Genomic DNA, 20,954 nt, shown 5'->3' with positions numbered 1-20,954 from the left:
TGACGTCAGTGTCGCTGCCAGAGCGCCATGTGAGAGTTGCCGATGTAGCGGGCGGCATGGTTGACTTGCGGTGCTTCTGCGCGTCGTAAGGCGGCGTTGCTATTCTACGTGTGAAAATTAACTTACGGGCGTTATGTGTGTGTGTGTTTTGGACTTTGTCGTATATTTTTTCAGGACTGCATGTTTTTTACTTGAAATTGCATTTTCCGTTACGCCGCTATTGTCAAGTTCTTCGGTTTTCAGCATCATGTCCGTCATAATTATTGCTGGTCCAAATGCCTGTGTTATCTCAAAATGCCGTTCGTGATCGAAATATGTATTTGACAGGCCAATTTGACTGTCAGCCGATTGTTTACAAGTTGACTGACTCTTGTCGCGGCTCCACTGCACATGCAAATACTCCATTGGACGTAATTTGTCCTGACAATGAGCATAATAGAGCCAATAACAAAGGGGTATTCGCGTGAGGCGTCCATGACGTCATACATGTGTGGGTGACTTCCCAATAGATGATGCAATATAGGCGGTCAGTTCGCGTGTATTTAGCGCGTGAACAAAGAGGTTGAAGGCTTAAAGAGAGCATGGGTATAAAAAGACCATGGTCTTAAGCTGCAGGGAATTACCTTTAAACTAGCTGTTTCAGTTAAAAACCCCATAGAAAACCACCCACAGGATGTTTGTGTGACAGTTTCACCATTCTGTTTACATTAATTCGTCTTGTTTGAGAATACGTCTGCTTTCAGGTGTGTTCTGATGTTACCAAAGACATCGACCTGAAGCAGCATTGGAGATGAAGATATCGCTGGAGCCAGATACAGGCCTGGTCGATGTTGAGGGGGACCTTCACTTATGTGGACATTGCCAAGTCCAGTTCTCTACGGTCTTCGCCTTTGCTGTGCACCGGACGCGCCACTGCATGTCCTCAGCGACGCAGGCACAGTTTAATAACGTGAGATGTTTTTGTTGTCACCGCCCTATGAAAAACTATGACCAAATGCTTCCGTATATCTGCTATGAGAGTCCATCGATGTGAACGTTGTTGTTTGTATGTCTTCTGCTTATTTGAAGGTGCTCAGTTGTCCGTGATACACATGCCAAAAATGTTTTATGCCCCGAGACTAAGTGTGTCGTTGACTTGCGTCCTGTGCTTTTCCTCCAGCTCGATTATTGAAATGCAATTTCAAACGTGCTGTGGTCCGTTGCCTGCTTGCTTGCGTATGCCCGGCTACGTGCCACTGAGCGACCTCCTTCGTAACACTATCCGTTGTTATCGCGCCCAGGCAATACCCGCGCTGTGCAATGGTGCAGTCAAGAGCCAGGTCAGCCAGGCAGCTGGTTATCACGCCACGAGTGCGCCGGCGTTGCTCGCACCCGTGGTGGACCCCGCCGGCTGTCCGGTCGCCGACGCCGTGAGCGAGTGCACGTACCTGCCGGCCATGGCGTTCCACGGAGCCGGCGTGCCGCTGGGCGCGCCGGGCGTCACACCGGGCTCGGAGCCGCTGCCCGAGGGCAGGCCGGCTCTGCAGCTGCCTGCGTCCGGCGCCACCAGGACCGTGCTGCTCCCCGCGACCGTGCCCGGCTCCGGCTCCGTCTCGGGCTCCGGCTCCGGCTCTGGCTCTGGCTCTGGCTCCGGCCCCGGCTGCTGCGAGGCGGACCCCTGCTTCGGTCGCAGCACCGACATCGCGGACGCGCGCGCCGCCGTCGCCGCCTCGGACTTCGCCCCCGCAGCTGACCGTAACCGTGACCCCGGCCATGACGCACGCGCCGGCTCGCCGGCTCCGACGGAGGCCGACGCGTGCCCGGGCACCGGCCTGCAGCTGCTGGTGCAGCTGGCGCCGCCGCTGCTTCTGAACGGCACGGCGCGGCCGGGCGCGCCGAGCCCCGGCCTGGCGGCGGCCGGCGACGAGCGGTCCGCGGCGCTGCCCGTCGCGCGCCAGCCGGTCACGCCTGCCGCCCCGCCCGACGAGAGACACGCACCGCCGGCGGCGTCCGGCCCGCCGCCCAAGAAGCGTACGCGCGCGAGGAAGTACGTGTGCGACACGTGCGGTCACCGCTGCGCTTTCCCCAAGGACCTCAGGCGCCACCAGTTCAAGCATTTAAGTGAGTGGCGAGTGTCATCCAGTGTGGTCTGGGTGTCGCCTGCGTGGTGGATGAAACAAACCTTCCGGTGCTTGGCGAAAATCGTGCCATAAGAGCGGCTTTAGTGCATAAACGGTGTCTCGGGTGATCGTTCCTTGGGGCGTTTTTGTGTGCCAGCATTCTTTCAGTCCTTTTGCTCCTCTCCGGCCTTGAAGTGTTTTCATGAATGAGGCCACCAGATATTGTGATCTAGCCGTCATGTTAGCGTGATGTTGCTTCCGTGCGTTTTTCCACGCCTCTTGAACCTCGCTGAGTGCTACCTCTGCCTGCGGGATCGAGGTCAGCCTGCCGCCTTCGAAAGCGAGACGGCCGCCTGCACGTTGAACTCACTCGCCTGATCAGAGGAGAGGTCGGTCTGCGCTCTGACCACCCAGCCTCCACCAGCGGATGCGCCTAGCTGTCCTGTGACCCCCGCCTCTGTCTAGCGGGGTGTCTCCATCTGCACCGCATCCTGCTTCGTCTCATTTCTCCCCGTCCCTCAGAGGAGACGTTCGCCTGTGGCGACTGCAGCGCCACCTACAACCGGCCGGACAAGCTAGCTGACCATGTGCGGTTGGCGCACCGGCAACCGAGCGACCGCCTCCGCGTGCCCTGCCCCACCGACGGCTGCTCGTACGCCGGCGTCAACCGCAGCCAGCTGCAGAAACACATGCGCGACCGTCACTCGGACGAGCGGCCCTTCAGGTGAGAGGACGCCACTGGAGTGTGGCGGCCAGCTAGTCTGAGCCAGCGAGGACTGGACACGAGCGACCCTTCAGGTGAGAGGGCGCCGCTGGAGTGTGGCGGCCAGCTAGTCTGAGCCAGCAAGGACTGGACACGAGCGACCCTTCAGGTGAGAGGGCGCCGCTGGAGTGTGGCGGCCCAGCTAGTCTGAGCCAGCGAGGACTGGACACGAGCGGCCCTTCAGGTGAGAGGGCGCCGCTGGAGTGTGGCGGCCAGCTAGTCTGAGCCAGCGAGGACGACACGAGCGGCCCTTCAGGTGAGAGGGCGGCGCTGGAGTGTGGCGGCCCAGCTAGTCTGAGCCAGCGAGGACTGGACACGAGCGGCCCTTCAGGTGAGAGGGCGCCTCTGGAGTATGGCGGCCCAGCTAGTCTGAGTCGGTGAGGACTGGGCACGGGTGCCTTCAAAACCGAAACGACTTGTTTATTTTGGAAATAGGGAGCATCGCTGCCTTTCTCATGTAGGAATACAACTTCTCATCATTTGTGAGAACTTTGCATAAACACATGGCCATATTTAGTGTTGCAGCGTAAAGACATATTTGGACGTGTCCATCTGCAAATGGTTCAGCTTTTTTCTTCCCCAACACACCTGTACGAAGATAACAGCCGAAATCGTTGCATATCCTGGCAGCGCTGTAACGGGTGGTAGCTGTAACCGCACTGTGTAGGGTAGGTGGTTCTTTAAACCTCATCATTTTGCAGCGACGTTTGACGAATACAGCGGTACAAACACATGTTTTCAGGATGTACTTATCAGTGGAGCTGGATATGCGTACATGCTTTATTTTGAATTTGATTCAGACCAGGCTATGAAGCGACCATGAGAACAGCACCACCACGAATGAGGTTCTGGAGGTTTGAAGTGCGTTGGAACTGAACGGCAGCCAATTACCAGCTAGTGATAAATCCTGGTCACTGCTGCTGCCTCTTTACGCGATGTAGCCAAAGAGCGGTTACAATATTCCGCACCAGGTCTATGGAGGTCCACGAAGGTACCGCACTTCCCGCGCGCTCAGCTGATGGCGAGCTGTAGAACGAGGGCTGGTGGGGGACGTGCCAGCCCATCGTCCGCACGGACCCTGTTTAGCCTCCTTCGGACGGCAAACGTGATACCGAGTGGCCGGTTTATATGGAGCGAATGGTGGCATTGTTTAGGACATTTGTGGCACAGTCCACATGCACCAAATGTACGCGTCTCAAAATAACCTCTTCTTAATGTAATTAGCGTTAGAATACACGAACGCTATCTAAATATTGGTGCTGTATGCCTAATCATGCGGGGTATTACATGTCCACGAGGCCCGTTTGTACCAGCACGACCGCTGAACGGGTGATGGGCGCCATGTGGCCTTTGTCGCAGGCGCGCACCAAAGCCCGAATCGTCAACGCGGAACGAGTGAACGACTATTGGATAACAGTCGGTGATCAAACAGATGAGAAAAAATGCTCCCGCCTGGCATGTTGGTCGATTTTTGCTTATTACCCCACGCTGAGACTTCAGAAGAGGCAAATTTTAGGCAAATGTAGCAGAGTTAGCTTTCAAAGTGCATTTTGTTCGCATGCATGGTAGGCACGAAACTCACTATGACGTTACACGAAAAGGCTACATCGTTTCTCAGATGTCTGACATATACGCAAACTAGCAAAGAGAACACATAGAGTTTTCCATGATCGGAGCAGGTGCACGGTCTGAGAGTCTTCCAGAGAGGGCCCGACGTCTTCGGCGGTCCCGTCCATGAGACTGAGCTCCTTGCGACCACCCATGTTTTACTGTCTATTTTTTATTGGTTCCAGCGGCCACCTATATTCCACTGCTACCCATGCTCGTGTTGATTCCAGAGCGGCCTCCAAGTGATTTTTTGTGCTCCAAACTTGAAGAGGCACAATGGTGTAGCCAGCAAGGAGTGGGGGTGGGGGGGGGGGGCATGTCTTTCTTCTTCCCCTTCCTGTGGGTTGCGGGGCCCCTCAGTTAAATTTTGGCCATTTCATACACCCGCCGGGCTTCTAAAATATGAAAACGGCTCCGAGCCATCAAAATAGGATCCTGAGGCAAAAGCGTTCTCCCGGATAGATAAATCATGGCCCTATTTTTATTAGATATTCATTCCACCCGAGGTTGTCTTAAGACTTCGGGGCCTTAGGAGAGCGTTGTTCGGATGTCAAGATCCTCGGAGAAAGACGCTTGCGAAAAACAGAGCGACGAAGTGGTAAGAAATATCTTGACTGGAGGACCCCTGGCCACCCGATTTGGCCCCCTTCTGGGCCAACCCCCATTCAAGGTCGAGACTGTGCAAGCGGCCCTGTTTTTAGGCCCAGAATTTCGCAAACAGGGCCTATTTGGACTCTAACAGAGGATTCTTTCTGAGATAATAATTTTTAGGGTAACCCCGGATTCCCCTCCCACTTTCTGCTCAAAGCTGGGGGGGGGGGGAGGGGGAGGGCTGAAGACCCCTTGAATAGGAAACTACACCCATGCTCCTAAGCCAATATCACAACAGCAAAGGTGATGCATGGGTGGTTGAAACGCTGTTGCACCCATACTTTTATGGAGAGACAACTCTGATTATAGCAGTCTAGAATGAATAAACTATCGGATCGTTTAGAATATCCAAAAATGAATAAATCTGAAAGAAGGTCTGGGTCTTGAGCGTACAGAGAGAACATATTTGAAAGAACATCTAAGCCCGAAATGTCCAAAAAGAATGTACGGACGCAGCATTCGCGGTTTTTCCTCATGCAACGCCAAACTTAGGTTTTCTGAATGCGCTGAAAGTGTGCGGTCAACAGGATGGCGCAATAGACTACGTAATGACATTGCAAGACACATGGAATAAATCGCCGTAATGGCGCTCATGTTGGACCTAACACGTGTCTGTAAATGCAAAACAGCCATTGCTGGCACATTTGGACAATCGAAGGGCGAATCCGCTTCATATTAACATGCTTTCAGTATCCTCTTTTTAATGCTGAAGTTTCGTGGGTGTCCGTGTGTTGTGTTAGGTGTACTTATTTGTGTTGTACTGTTGTGTTGTGTTGTACTTATTTGCTCTAACAAAATATCTTCGGATGGTTTCCACATACGGCGCCAAATGTAGCCCTCTGAATGCGCTATGAGTGGACAGTCAGCATAACGTTCGGGAATGTCAAAAACAGAGCTGTCTTTGACATTACAGTTCGGGCGGAAAATCTCTATGTTGTAATACAGTTGACTCCTCCCAAGCTCACCTGTGAACGTTCCCATTCATGCCTTCAGCGATGTTGCATTCCTTCGAACACACCGGACTCGTGTAGGAGCGCTTGCCAGTCTTGCTCTGGATGTTTGATGCCAACACTCATGTGCTGAATGAGCTGTTTTCATTTTCAGCTGCCAAGTATGCAGTTACTCGGCCAAACATATGTACCACTTGACTGTCCACCTGCGGTCACACACAGGTCAGTGATGGGTCACACCGACATCAGTGTTGGGTCACACACAGGTCAGTGATGGGTCAAACCGGCGTCGGTGCTGGGTCACACAGAGGTCAGTGATGGGTCAAACCGGCGTCGGTGCTGGGTCACACACAAGTCGGTGACGGGTCAAACCGGCGTTGGTGCCTGGTCATACACAGGTCAGTGATGAGTCAAACCGGTGTCGGTGCTGGGTCATACACAGGTCGATGATGGGTCACACCGGCGTCGGTGCTTGATCATACACAGGTCAGTGATGGGTCAAACCGGCGTCGGTGCTGGGTCATGCACAGGTCGGTGATGGGTCACACCGGCGTTGGTGCTCGGTCATACACAGGTCATTGAGGACAGCTGTCAGTCGGTGCTGGGTTATACACAGACTAACAGCGCACAGGCTATTAACACCGATTAACAGCGCGCGTAGCATCATTTCTTAAGCTCACCAGAGGCTCACAAACTCGCACGACTTGCAGCAGTGGGGACACCATCGCGTAACAGCAATTCGTTGTCGTAAACAAGGTGTGGTGTCGTTAGTTTCAATTAAGCAAACACAGGATGTACGTGAACAGGTGCGTAAGTCTGTGCGCAATGTGTTGTGCGTTCTGTTCGCTGGCCGGACGGCGGCCGAAGTGCCATTGGTCATAATCAAACACAAACTGACGATGCATGCGTTGTTTTCCTGGGAGCCGGGACTACCGCAGTGTTGTACGATGGTTGTCATGTTCTAACTGCACTTTCTGAATGTCACTTGTTTCTGCCGATAGAAAAGCGCTGGTCTCATGTGTGTCTTGTACGCATTTGCTTACATCTGGGACGCCCAAGCGGCCAACCAACCTGCTGAGCTGTGTTGTATGTTGCCATATTGCTATGTTGTAAACTTTTGAAGTGGATCATGGTGTTAGATCTGGACATCTCGGATCTTTCGAGAGCGGGGTTTCTGTTGAAGCATGTTATAAATTCTTCCTGAATGTTTTCAAAGGGCCCTTTGAGGTCCGGGCCTTTTCCATGACACTGCTAAAAGATCCTTGGAAAGCTGGTATGCTGTCCTAATTTTGTCGAAGGATCCTTTGGGATTCGGGATCCAGGCACCTGCCTGCTTACTTGAACAGCTGGGTGCACTCTTTAGGGGTGCGCGCAAATGCCGGTGGTCCATTTGACCGACCTGTTCCGTCGCACGCTGCTCGCATGCTCAGCGTCGCCACCAGTGCCCCGCTCCGGTGAGATGCGCCGCTCGTGACCGCGTCTGACACCCCTCTCTCGGCAGGCGACAGTCCGTACAGGTGTGAGGAGCCCCAGTGCCGCAAGTCGTTCTGCACGAGGAGCGACCTGAAGCGCCACCGGCGCTGCCACTCCGGCGAGCAGCCCTTCAAGTGCGACATCTGCGGCTTCGCCTCCTCGTTCAGAGGTGAGCTACGTCCTCCGGTCGTCCAATCGGTCGGCGCGGTGGCTGGGTACAACCGCCCAAAAACTGGCTGGTGCAGGGCGGCGCGTTAAGGTCGCACCGCGTAACGTCCCCGAACGAATCTGGGTAGATGTATGGTGTAGTTGAGAACGCATTGATGAAAAGCACCTCAACATGTCTGCACCTTGGATGCTGTAGTTTGATTGCAGTCCATGCAATCATTGGACATTGTTGCTCTAACTTCCTGACGCGATGGTCCTTGCAGCGAACGTCGTGAAGCATATCCGGGTTCGGCACGGTTCGACGCCAGGAACGGAGGCATTGCGCGACACCTGTCAGCCAGGTACGGCGCGAGCTAGGCCGTCTGTATCCTACTTTGTTATTCGCTCTACATCTACGTAGACGGAGTAACGGTGCGCTATATTGATGCACGTTTGTATTGGCGGTAAATTTGTGTGTCGGTCGGCACAGCTCTCACGACATATTCCGCGTTCATTTTGTGTAGGCGTCTCATTGATTTGACCAGTTGTGATCGATGCTGCACGTTACTGCCTTATCACATGGAGTCCCTGACGCTTTGACACAACGCTTAAAAGGCATTGCTGTTTTGATTGAGCACTTCGGAGACAGCTGCTGTCGCGGGTTGCTCTAGCGCATAGTTTGGTCCAGCTATTTAGGAGGCTGCGATACGTTTTGTCATTTTCGCGGGAAATTGGAGGGCACCGCGTCATGCCAGCATGCTGAAAAGTCGCCATCGCGGGCAAAGCGACGGAGATACGGTGGTGATAAAGCTTCCATGTGGGGAAATAGGCGAGACTGAGCAGTGGAGAACAGGCGACATTTGCTTGGCACGAGCACTGCGACGCGACGCCGCCATGCGAGGCCTGGCTGGCACGCGAGCTGAAGCGCTCTCGTCGGCAGGCAAGGAGGCGGCGCTCCCCGGCGGCGTCGGGCCACCGCCTCAGAAGCAGCGGCGCGGCCCGGCCGCTCCAGCCGGCCGCGGCCGAAACCGCAACACATACCGCGCCAATCACTGGTGCCAGCTGTGCAGCGCCAGCTTCGTGCGCGAGGAGGCGTACAACGCGCACCTGAGCACGCACGGGGCCTCGGCACCCGAGTCAGCCTCCTCATGAGGCCTCGGGGGCCGTCAGCCGCGGCGAGGCCCGGCGCCACGCGCCCTGATGGCCCCCGCTACAGGTCTGGGAAGGCGGTGCCAGTGCGGACGCGGGCCCAGGCACAGCGAGAATGCGTGCAAGGCTGTTATGTGAGGGCGGTGGACACCAAAGCGCAGGTCGTCGCTTTGTGTCACCGTTTGTGAATCCCCGCCGAGGTGTTGCGGCAAGCAGTAATCTTTTAGGATTGTTCAAACGATGCGTTTAAAATGTGGAACAGTGATGAGCGGTCCTTGCAGGAAGCAGCGTGAGACAAAAGCGGTCTGACCCACAGCTTTGAGTGGTTTTGATCTTCAGAGCATGGTTGTTTATTCTAGCAGTGCTTAGCCGGGACCGGAAAGACGAATGTGTCAGCAGCAGCGCTTGATCGGCGTTGTAACTATGCCACGGAGCTGGGATCGTTTGCGTACATGGCTAAGTGTTAGTCATAGCCCCGAGGACTTCGCTCTGAACGAACCCCTGACATGACCTGTGTGTTCATCACTGAACCTTCAAGCGGCCACAAGTATCAAGAATCACAAGTGTCGCTGCCGGCTGTGTCCTTGAGCTACGACGTTAGCCGTGGTTTGCCTGCCGAGCTTCCATATTGTGCTTTCTGTATTTGCCGGCGCGCGACAACGGCATGAACGCCGACAACAGGTGCCGTATGTGATATTCCAGGCATCTGACTCCGTGTGCTTTCATTTTCGTGGTGATGTGTGTGTGTCGGTGCCACTTAAGGGACCTGTATGAGTAGAATTTCTTTGACCAAATCCTCTCGCTACGCGTGAGGTCGTGGCCTTGCCTACCCACTACCCATTCGTATTGAGTCGTAACCGTCCGTCACCACTCATCGTTGTTTGATATGGCCTTTTGTGATTGCGTGCCATTGATGCAACGTTACGCCTGACTTTGCCATTTGTCTATTGTGCATGACTACCCGTAAATTGCGAACAATGCCAGTGCAATTTTACGCCTGGATTTACTCTTTCTGACTTTGTAATTGCAAATGTCGCGTGAAGGAAGAGAACAGTGCCTGAAAAGAGCGAAACCTGTGTCATTGTGTGGCACTCCGTGAGGCATCTAGCTGACGCTTGGTGTACTGCTTTCCGACCCACACCTCATTGGTACCCGCGAATTTCCAAAAGATGTACTCCACGCAGTCCTAGCTGCTCTGTGTGGTACTCACGGATTGGCTCACGCCGTGAAGGCCTGCAGCATCCCTCGAATGACTTCACGTGGTTGGTACGGTACTCGGTGGCCGCGGCAGGACACAATGCCTCCGTCTTTGTGCTGCCAAGGGCACATCGATTGTTCGGAGTAGGGACGGGGCACGGAATGTCGGAAGGCCTCTTGCTTTAGACTGGGTCCTCTGTCTTTGAAATGGAGTGTAAGAACTTACGATGAAAGAGTTTGCAGTAAAACAATGAAGGCCCTGCGCCAGCCGCCCCCCCCCCCCCCCCCCGCTCCATTTCAGTGAGGGTCCCAATAACCCAAAACTGGAGTTACTTTGCCGAGTATTGAATTCCTCGGGCCGTTGAGAAATCCTGTTGCGTCGATGAGAACCTCTATCTTGATCCGGGCCGAAGGACCCCGGTTAGCGGGCCTCTGGCGCCAGGACGGGGCCGATGTATCTTGTATCTCCCTGCAGGCCTCTGAAGCAACCTGGGTCCCGACCTCTGCGTCGTCAGAATGATAGCCGGCGGGTACGCCGAGCTGAGACAGAAGGGCCTCGCCGACCCTGACCGGGGAACGTGATGTACCCCTCAGTGTCCTACTCACGGCACCCCCTGACCGGCAAGGGGAATGGGTCTCATTTGTGTCAAATAAGGTAGATCGACACGGAGCCCAAAAAACTGATGTGGCCATCACATGCTTGTCTGAGGGCATGCATCCCTTTTCAAAATCGGATATAGCGTCGGACTTGCGCGGTCGCAGTCATTGCAAGCAAGAACACCATTGCCCGGCACTGCCGTTTCCGTCCCACCGGTGGTCGTTGGCCACCGCAGCCTACACCGCGCCTACAAACTCCGCCCCCGACTGACGTTGCCAGCTGGCCCTGAGCGCGGCCTGCGGTTACGACATGGCTGACTGGGAGGGGGGGGGGGGGGGTCATAAACCGTCACACAACCCGCCCTGACGGTGTCCCTCACCCGGACCGTGAACCGCCGCACGACCTGCTCTGGCGGTAAACCTCACCCGGACCGTAAACCGTCACACGGCCCGCCCCGACGGTGTCCCTCACCCGGACCGTAAGCCGTCACACGGTCTGCCATAGCGATGTTCTTCACCAGGACCGTAGGCCATCACACGGCCCGCCCTGACGGTGCCCCTCACCCGGACCGTAAACCGCCGCTCCGCCTTGGCGGTGTTCCTCACCCGGCTGTAAACCGCCGCACCGCCTTGGTGGTGTTCTTCACTCTTACCGTAAACTGTCACAGCCAGCCCCCGTGGCGCCCTTGGGCGATGCCCAGACCTCACTCCCGGCCCAGCTGCCGAGCTACAGCGCGCGCCCTGCCTGCCCGGCTGTGCTACCCGCCCTGATGAGCGGCGGTATCCTGGCCTCGGATGACACCCGGCAGGCCTTGACCCGGAGCAGGTCACGCTCGCATCAATATGAGCCGTCGCTATCACCAGTTTATGCAGATGTGGCGGGCCCCGCGGCCGCAGCGCACATTCACGGACATCAAAATATTACGCACGGCATCGGCGCTCGCTTCACGCGGGTCCAATAAGTTTGAAATACGGCCGCGGCGCGGCGCGCGCGTCAGGGCGCCCCCATTGACCGGGCGCGCGTGAAAGGGCCGCGCCCTGGCGCCGCCGCCGCCGGTAATCCCGAGCTACGGCCGCGTTTGTCATAGGGGCTGTCGCGCCGAGGGGGGTCCGTCTGGACCACCCGGGTGCTGGCCGAGCGGCCCACCTGATGCCGACTGAGGTCGGTACGGGTACATGCGCCGATGAGGTAACAATGACTGTCATCGTTTGCTGCAACGCCGTCCACAGAGTACGTGATATCCGGGCCGGACTGGCAGGTCGGGTGGCTTGCTTAGAGACGCGCCACTCGGATGTCCGTGGGTGCTGTAGAAAACAGCTCGCTTCGTAATATGTAATGGTAAAGGGTAAAAGGTGTACTGTGTGACTGTAGCAGCAGCTGAGAACTTGCGGCAGTTGCTGCACAAGTGTAAACACTAGCACCGGTTACCATCTTGCCTTTTTCGAGGCATAGCAACGTCGCGTTTGCGTAGGTGGATATATGTCGGAATAGAAGGACGCGCAGCCCTAAATCATGAAATGGCACTACCTTAGTTTGTTCTTCTTGACACAAAATGGACCAAGCGCCATGCATGCCACGTCATGGATACTCACATATCGGCAGTAAGGTGCCGTCCATGAACCACGTTACGCATGGAGGGGAGGAGGGGCCTGATGGAGGACAACCAGATTTTAACAACGATTACAGACGGTGTGAGCAAGCTGATGTTTGTGGAGAGCGCATCGTTGCGCTCCAATATGGTTGCAAATTATGCTAAAATAAGAAAAAACATTAATTGGAGGGCATAGATTCAGATACCGTTGGCTCCAGCTTCTTGGAACGTCACGTTTAACATAGCGTAACCAAGTACCCATGGGTGTTTTCAACGTTCACATGCGAACGTCGCGAAACGTCAAGAACAGATATAGCCAGTGATACACATCGGCCAAACGGCTGTGATTCGGCTGGCCGCTGACTGCCGGCCTCTGGGTTGGCATGGCCGGCCGTCCCGTGACCTGATATCACCGCCGCGACCGGTGTCCGTGGGCTCTGCTGAGCCCGTGCCCGGCCGTGGTACCACCTCGCCATCGTCGCCGACTCGCAGCCGGTGTCCGTGGGCTCTGCTGTACCCTGCCCGGCCGTGGTACCACCTCGCCATCGTCGCCTACAGTCTGACACGCCGCAGCCAGTGTCCGTGGGCTCTGCTGTACCCCTGCCCGGCCGTGGTACTACCTCACCATCGTCGCCTGCAGTCTGACACGCCGCGGCCGGTGTCCGTGGGGCTCGGCTGTGGCGTGTTCGGCGCCCGGCCAAATCTGCGTCACGCCAACAACAGGCTGCTTTGCATAATCTTCCGCTTTATTGCCCTTTATATCAAACAATTTCGGTGCTAATGCACGAGCATTACATACCAGGCGCGCCGGAGCTAACTCCGCAAATCTCGTAATGTTATTTAGAGGCCCGTGGCTCCGTTGGAGAAGAGATAGCACGGAATTTTCATGACAACGGATTGACGTGGAAAATGGGAAAACTTTTTCAGGTCTTTGGAATAAAGGTAATGTATAGGAACGTGAAAGAAGGGGTGCTGTAAGAAAGCTCTTTTGATGATGGTGGTATATCAGTCTAATAATGCCGATTAGCCCGAAAAAGACCGATGTGTTGCATCGTTGCGCAGAAACGTAGCTTTGTATTCGATTGGTGGACCCAACGCTCCACCTAAGCTCGAGCTTTAAGGGGAATGCCCCACATTTGTGTGGGTTTTTAGCTGAAGAATGTCTTTTGAAGATCATTCGGTGCAGTGTTGCTCTTCAGCCCTGCTCTTGTTCATCAGCCCTGGTCTTCTCAAGACCTAAAGCCCTCTAGTTTTTTTAGCTACGCATGGATGTTGATTTCTCAAAATGATTGGGGGTACAATGTCTTAGAAATTGTCATAACGGGACAGGTACGAATGCTTTACGGATATAGTCCACGTATGTTCCGGTTTCTGGCTTTCCATCACAAATATATATATATATATATATATATATATATATATATATATATATATATATGTGTGTGTGTGAAGCTTCTCGACATTTTTTTTTTAAATCGCTGATAAACCATATGCATTTCAGTTAAGGTATAACAAAACAAAGGCACTCCTTTACGCATCATTTCAGAAAATGTTTCTCAACCCAAAACGCTTAGGCACATGCCCTCCTCTTGATGATACCTTTTCTCGCTCACTTAACCAAACACACATTGCGAGCCAGCTTTAATTCAGGGAGACACTGTTCCAAGTTGCTGTGCCACTGAGGGGAAAGCAACTCTAACCCGCTTCAGCTCGATTGTCTGGCGAGGGAAACGACCATAGTCTTCATGTCATGCGCAACGCAGGTTGATTGTAGAAGCGTTGCTTGTTGAGCTGGCTCCTGAGTGAGCATGTTTATCTGGGAATCTGCAACTATTATTCAGAACCGAGTGGTAGAAAAGTTGCATAACATAGCTTTGACCGCGCAGGCTCTCAAGTCTTAAAACAAACCCCGATGCCCGGGGTTGCAGTCTCCGTAGGCCGCGCGGCGTCGGCTCCTTTGTTGATATTAGGCGATGGCTGGTGAGCGGACGAAAACGGCAACGTTTCTGAAAGAAGTACCTTTGAATGTTTCAAGACGCCAACTTGTACGTTTAGAAGGCAATCCGGGAGCATGTTTGACCAGTGCAATGTTTACATTTCTAGTAGGAGGGGATTGGTAAACACAGCACTGCGAAGTGGTGAAGGAATTTGGCGGTGACTAGACCAGTGAACATAAAACAAATTTCTTCTTCTTACTGGCGCTTTTAATCTGTCTAGAAGGCATCCTAAACATTTTACATGCAAAATTTACGCCCCAGTGCAATTATTGAACGGTGCGAATACTTTTTGAAGAATTTCGGAGGCATTATTTCACGACGGTCGTTCCCGCGCGTCGGGCGCCTGCTGTTCGGTGTTGGTTTGCCAACGCAGCTCGCTTTCATGGAAACTGCAACACGACCATTGGTTTTCTTGTTTCTAAGACTGCGGGTACGCGGGTTCAAAGTTTTGTTTGCAATTTGTTTCACATGGAGCTTTGGATCAGGGATGCGCTCACGCGTATAACTTTCTAGAATGGATTGTTGGGGGGGGGGGGGGGGGGGGGGGGGGGGCTGACCCAATGCATTTGACCTAACCTACCCTCAAATCCTGATTTATCTCCGGATTTTGGCTGCTTTAGTTTCCGTCCCTGATGTCAAAATTAAACCTAAAGATATTGGTTGGTTACAAAACATTTTTGATGTTAAAGAGTGACATCCCTTCTGAACCCAATCTGACAATGACAATGATGATATATTTATATGATGATAAGGATATGCTGCGTTTAGGACCTGTTATACCAGCAGTTCAGACACTAGCTGCATTTCATCAATCCAGTGTTTCCTTTTTTGTTCGAATGCGTTGGGGACCATGGGTTGAATACAGCACTGAATAGGCTTAAAGGTGGTGTTTCAAATTTGTGTGGTGTTTTGGATTGAAATAGTCCATTTGAAGTTCATTCGGTGCAGTTCACAGCCCTGCCCTTCTTAAAGGGAATTTCAAAATGTTATGTTAAAATGAATGCTTAGGGGTATGTCCTTAAGCGGAAAGGACTGTTCTAAACAACTCCATTTCCCTGATTAGTGGATATGTTCCTCAATGCGTCATTGTTTGGTCACGTCATATTACCTTGCACAACATTGTTTGAGAGCCTATCAACAGCAGTTGTGTCTGGAAATCGTGCTCACAAAGCCAGATAGAAATGACTCAACAATTATGTTTTAATTTGCTTTGATCGCCACAAAGCTGAAGGAGTGACATAATTCGAAAGACCATATTATCACGTCATGAATGCGAAAGTGACATTGAAATACTCCCGCCTCAATAGTCCCATGATCTGGGAGGCCATGTACCTTAAAAAACGGGATGGGCTCAGGTCTTAGGAAGGGCAGGGTTGTGAAATGCACCGAATGATCTTCACGATGACTATTTCAGTTCAAAACCCCTTAGAACTGTGAAACACTTCCATTAGAGGCAATGTTCCATGTTTAAAGATATTAAAGCAAACACCAGATAGGATGAAACAAGCGCACTTATAAGTATTGGTATACCTTTAAGTTGAGAAGACTGCTCAACTGCATAAGAAAGGACCCCACGTTTTTTTGTTAAGTAAATATGTTCCTCGGTATGACATCGTTGGATTACGTCATCGTACCTTGCACAAAGCTGATTAAGAGCCAATTAACGGTCGTTATACCTGGAAATCGTGCTCACGAACGTCAGACATGAATAATCTTCAATATGGCTATTTCAGTTAAAACCCCATGAAGGTACGCAGCACCATGCTATCTATCACAACATGCTACCAGTCCAGACAGCATATTGGTGTCGATCGTAACATTTTTATAACGTTTCCACCGAATATTCACGTCCAATTGGAGGTTGCCACATTTAAGGATTCTTTCGAACATTGCCGGCTACAATTTTGTTCACCTTTTTGGGTGCCATCATTTGGTCGGTTTGTTTTCAATTCCCGTTAAGACATTGTATTGTATCGTGGTATAATAACGTACCTTGCTGCATTCTGTAGAATTTTAAATATCACTGAACAATGCCAAAACATTCAGACAAAAGTAAAAAAACGTATCAGAGTCAACAAGACATCAATCGTGTAAGTGAAAGCATGCATCATGCAAAAAGAAGAAAGAAAGAAAATGGTCAAATAAACACGGTAGGGACGTGCGACGATATGACTGTCTTACGCCGTGATGAGCTCAATCAGTTGCTCTCATTATCATTGTTATTTTGCCACGATGCGATGCGACATTTTATCGGAATGAATACAAACAGGTTAAGTGTTGACACCCAAAGTCTGAATATATTTGTAGCCGGCAAGGCATGAAAGCATTGTTAAAATGCGTCAATCTCCCATTCCGGGTGAATGCTCGATAAAACAGTTGCAAAAACTTGACGATTGCCGGCAACTAACAAGACCGATAGCGGCAGTCGTCCGCCATTGACCACCTAAGCAACACTAGCCGTGTCCAACATACCTAACGCGACTGCCACGCTGCAGTCTGCAGCCCGGCGGGGACGCCTTAGGGCTACCAGCCAGCGGTTTCCGAGGCAGCCTTTTAAAGCCACGCACACCAACTTACTCTCTTCACTCCCAAATCCGTACATGTCCAACAACGTCTGAAGCCACATGACATCCACCCTGCAACGATAACCGAAACATGATTTCAACGATCGACGGCAAACAAAATGAAAATGATGCCCAACGAGAACATCTTCCGCCGAGATACAGAGAGCAAACGTTTTGGAGCAGTGTTTTAGGCTCCTGTTCAAAGTGGTAGAAATCCAACCCCATTGCGTTTAGGGGAAAATGGCCCAAATCCGGAAAGAAGGCGATTTTTGTGGTATCCAAGGCTAGGGTTTTCCCGCTCAGCCCCGGAACCTCTTTTGCGAACATATACCCCTGCCGTGGAATCTCAACGATCATGAGACAGGTTTGCTATCAGGTTACTCAGGGGTCACGCCTGAAATTCAGGGCGTATTTCCCAAGCAGGGACAAGGCCAGCGCCAGCGACTTTTACTGGCCGAGGCCCCTGAGACAACAAAGGAGCCACTGTGTCAAGCTGGAGACCATCGTGCTTTGTTCCTTATAGGTGGCAACCAGTTAGAAGAAATCTCCCTTAGAATTGAGATAATTTTATTTCTCCTTTTGTGATGCTCTGCTGTAATTTGGCTCCAGAAGGTGGTGGGGGGGGGGGGGGGGAGAACACAATGTTGAGCAAACCCAAATTGGACAAGGGGGGGGGGGGGCCAGCGACCCACCCAAAAGGATACAAATTGACACCCGTGGCTGCACGCCTGTGGAAATATGCAGACCATCTACTGCTAACTTTTTCAACGTCATTCAGGCATGTAGGACGCTATAGCAACGCCATTCCAATCCCGCTACCTCAGAGGCCAGGTACGTTCAAGGGCAGGGAGAGTATTAACGTCCAGCCGTTCAGATCTGGTATCCATGAGTACGACTTCCAAATAAAGTGGACGTCAGTTCGTTCTCAAATAATGCTGAACAAGCTGTGCAAGCGAAGTTCGATAAAGAATCACGTTTTGTGCCGCATAATATTAAAAATTGGACGTGATTAAAGAAGTTTCTTCACTTGCTAGCTGTGACAAACATAAGATTTGTAATCGAATAACTTAAGAATTGCGCTATAGCCGATTATGTGAATGCAAGTAGAAATGTAAGACCCATGCAACAATACCATGAGAAAGGGCAAGAACATGAACACATAACGATAATTGGCCCAGCGAACACTTCCAGCACCGCCACCGCCATCCCTCGGCGAGTTTCAAGCATTGCAATCAAGTGACAAGGTAGCAATTTCGTACGACTAGTTCGGCGGCGCGTCAACGCCATACAAACGTTCCATAACGCAGTCACGCAATGACGCATTAAGGAGCATACTTACTAAAAGCATATAGGTATATTTGCCTAAAGTAGTCTTTTCTATGAAAAAATTTGCCAATAGCTATAAGTGAATTCGTTTTATCACATTCGCTTTAAGTTCATGAAAATCTCTGACCGTAAAACAGCGAGCATGCATCCTACTCTGGATCTTGTATGTTTCCTGCCCTCATCTATGGTGTGTGGAAGTCATTGCCCATTCCTGGAGCTCTTGCTGGTTTATAATCGAGGAGAAGCCGTTAGCTCAGAATTGAGACACATTGATACATTTTTACCCGTCCGCTTGCCGTGCTCACATGCTCATCATGCGCATGCTTGCCTGTTACCCAAGACATTTAGGGTCTCAGTCGCGTATTTCGAAGACCGTTTGTAATTTCCCATGTATTGCATGTCATGTACATAAACACTATGTGAGGCTTTTACGAGGCTTCGCTACAACTATTCCAACTGCTTCTGCAGATCAATACGTAATTGTTTCTTATTATACCATGACTGATATTGTAGGGTGGATCAAAAACTACAAGCTCATTTGCAGGACGTTCTATCACGTTTTCTAGATCGAGATAGAAGAAACTAGGTGCATCGAGCAATATCTTGAGCTGTCACGCGGACGAATTTGACCTTGAAGCGAGAACATTTCGGGCGTTGCAGTCTCCGACAGAAAGACCGTCGCTTTTGGGCGCTAGCCATCATATATTTTGAAGTGCGTTCCTGCGCTTTCATCCCTCCAATGTGGCATGTCGGGTGGACATGACCGTTCGTTCTTACGTACATTCCAGCTTATGAAATGCGGGACGCGTGTAAAAGAATGCATGCGAAACGAAGGGGCTGGGCCAACTAAAAAGGGCCCTTGTCATCGTGGTTTCATATTATTCGTCCTACTATTTCATGTCATACATTGACTCAGGTGAATTCGACCGGTTTCAGCGACGCTTGCATTCAAGTTCTGAGCAGAATATGAGTACCGGCTGTGGCTGACCTTGAGTTTGGAACTCCATCCGGTGTCGTCGCGACCACGTGCCACCGACGCGTCGCACCACTGCCCATGAACGATGCTGGCAACACGGGGTCGGGTAAAAGCCTCAGTGTTGCTACGAGCGTGATGACAATTTGTGCGGCTCGTGTTACGCAGTGTTAATTAATCAGCTAGACAAAATAAGCCCCACTGGACCGTTCACATGCTAGTGGATGTTAGATACCTTGTGTGAAGTGGAAACAACTGCAGTTAAGTTGATCTAATACAAGCGTACGGCATATATCAAACGTTCGACCACTCTTATGGAACGACAACTTCGTGTTCCAACGTGCTGAAGACAGTACAGTGGATGCGACAGCGTCTATTCACATGGCGTAAATGTAGCTTGTGTCTATTTTGTATATATATATATATATATATATATAGAGAGAGAGAGAGAGAGAGAGAGAGAGAGAGAGAGAGAGAGAGAGAGAGAGAGAGAGAGAGAGAGAGAGAGAGAGAGAGAGAGAGAGAGAGAGAGAGAGAGAGAGAGAGAGAGAGAGAGAGAGAGAGAGAGAGAGAGGAGAGAGAGAGAGAGAGAGAGAGAGAGAGAGAGAGAGAGAGGATATATATATATATATATCTATATCTATATCTATATCTATATCTATATCTATGTCTATATATATATATATATATATATATTCCTCTGTATATATAATATATATACATATATATATATATATATATATATATATATATATCTATATCTATATCTATATCTATATCTATATCTATGTCTATATATATATATATATATATATAGATAGATAGATAGATAGATAGATATAGATATAGATATAGATGTATATATATATGTATATATATATATATATATATATATATATATGTATATATATATATATATATATATATATATATATATATATATATATATATATATATATATATATATCTCTCTCTCTCTCTCTCTCTCTCTCTCTCTCTCTCTCTCTCTCTCTCTCTCTCTCTCTATATATATATATATATATATATATATATATATATATATATATCTATATCTATATCTATATCTATATCTATATCTATATATCTATATCTATATCTATATCTATATCCATATCTATATCTATATAGTCTGTCCACCCAGGTTCAGCTGTGACGCTTAGTTCCTAGCTTTAACATTGATCCTTTCTTTTATCGTGCTCATGGGGTTATCTTTCTACATTATGGGTATTACATTAGCTACTCCATGAACTTTAAATGCGGGAAAGCTTTTTTGAGGTTCACTGAAATCGCCAAAGTGACGAAATTCTGAATGATGTCACCCACCTAGTTCATCTCACATATGTACATGTTTTCCTCAAGTAGGGATTGACGGCCGCAGTGAATGAAAGAAATAATCCAACTCAATGCTCTGCTTGTCTGGGATGAGCGGGTGGGCGGCTCCTGACGATCCAGTACTGTGTACGTAACGGGTGGGCGGCTCCTGACGATCCAGTAATGTGTACATAACGGGTGGGCGGCTCCTGACGATCCAGTAATGTGTACATAACGGGTGGGCGGCTCCTGACGATCCAGTAATGTGCATATAACGGGTGGGCGGCTCCTGACGATCCAGTGATGTGCACATAACGGATGGACGGCTCCTGACGATCCAGTAATGTGTACATAACGGGTGGGCAGCTCCTGATGATCCAGTAATGTGTACACAACTGTGAAACTTCAGTTCCTTCCGGATCGGTCTCACTGAAACCATGTTTTCATAAATCACACACATCATAATGACCGCATCTAGCTTGCTGCAGTTTAGACAAAGATGCATCCAGTGACACTCTGCCCACCGACCTAACCTC

General features: G+C 50.8%; 1 protein-coding gene across 1 annotated transcript; it reads left to right on the top strand.

The window, feature by feature from the left end:
- Positions 1-1,952: 1,952 nt before the first annotated feature.
- On the top strand, positions 1,953-9,834 carry LOC119105973 (zinc finger protein 699). The gene is made up of 6 exons (XM_037229563.1): positions 1,953-2,100; positions 2,622-2,823; positions 6,226-6,293; positions 7,573-7,713; positions 7,976-8,053; positions 8,632-9,834. The coding sequence occupies exons 2-6, from the start codon at positions 2,789-2,791 to the stop codon at positions 8,841-8,843; spliced, it is 534 nt and encodes a 177-aa protein (XP_037085458.1). The 5' UTR covers positions 1,953-2,100; positions 2,622-2,788; the 3' UTR covers positions 8,844-9,834.
- Positions 9,835-20,954: the final 11,120 nt, after the last annotated feature.

This window comes from Pollicipes pollicipes, unplaced genomic scaffold (genome assembly GCF_011947565.3).
Source record: "Pollicipes pollicipes isolate AB1234 unplaced genomic scaffold, Ppol_2.1 Scaffold_6138;HRSCAF=7277_pilon_pilon_pilon, whole genome shotgun sequence".
NCBI classification, from domain to species: domain Eukaryota; kingdom Metazoa; phylum Arthropoda; class Thecostraca; order Pollicipedomorpha; family Pollicipedidae; genus Pollicipes; species Pollicipes pollicipes.
The sequence above is the reverse complement of the archived record's forward strand: the minus strand, read 5'-3'. Positions and strand labels throughout refer to the sequence as shown.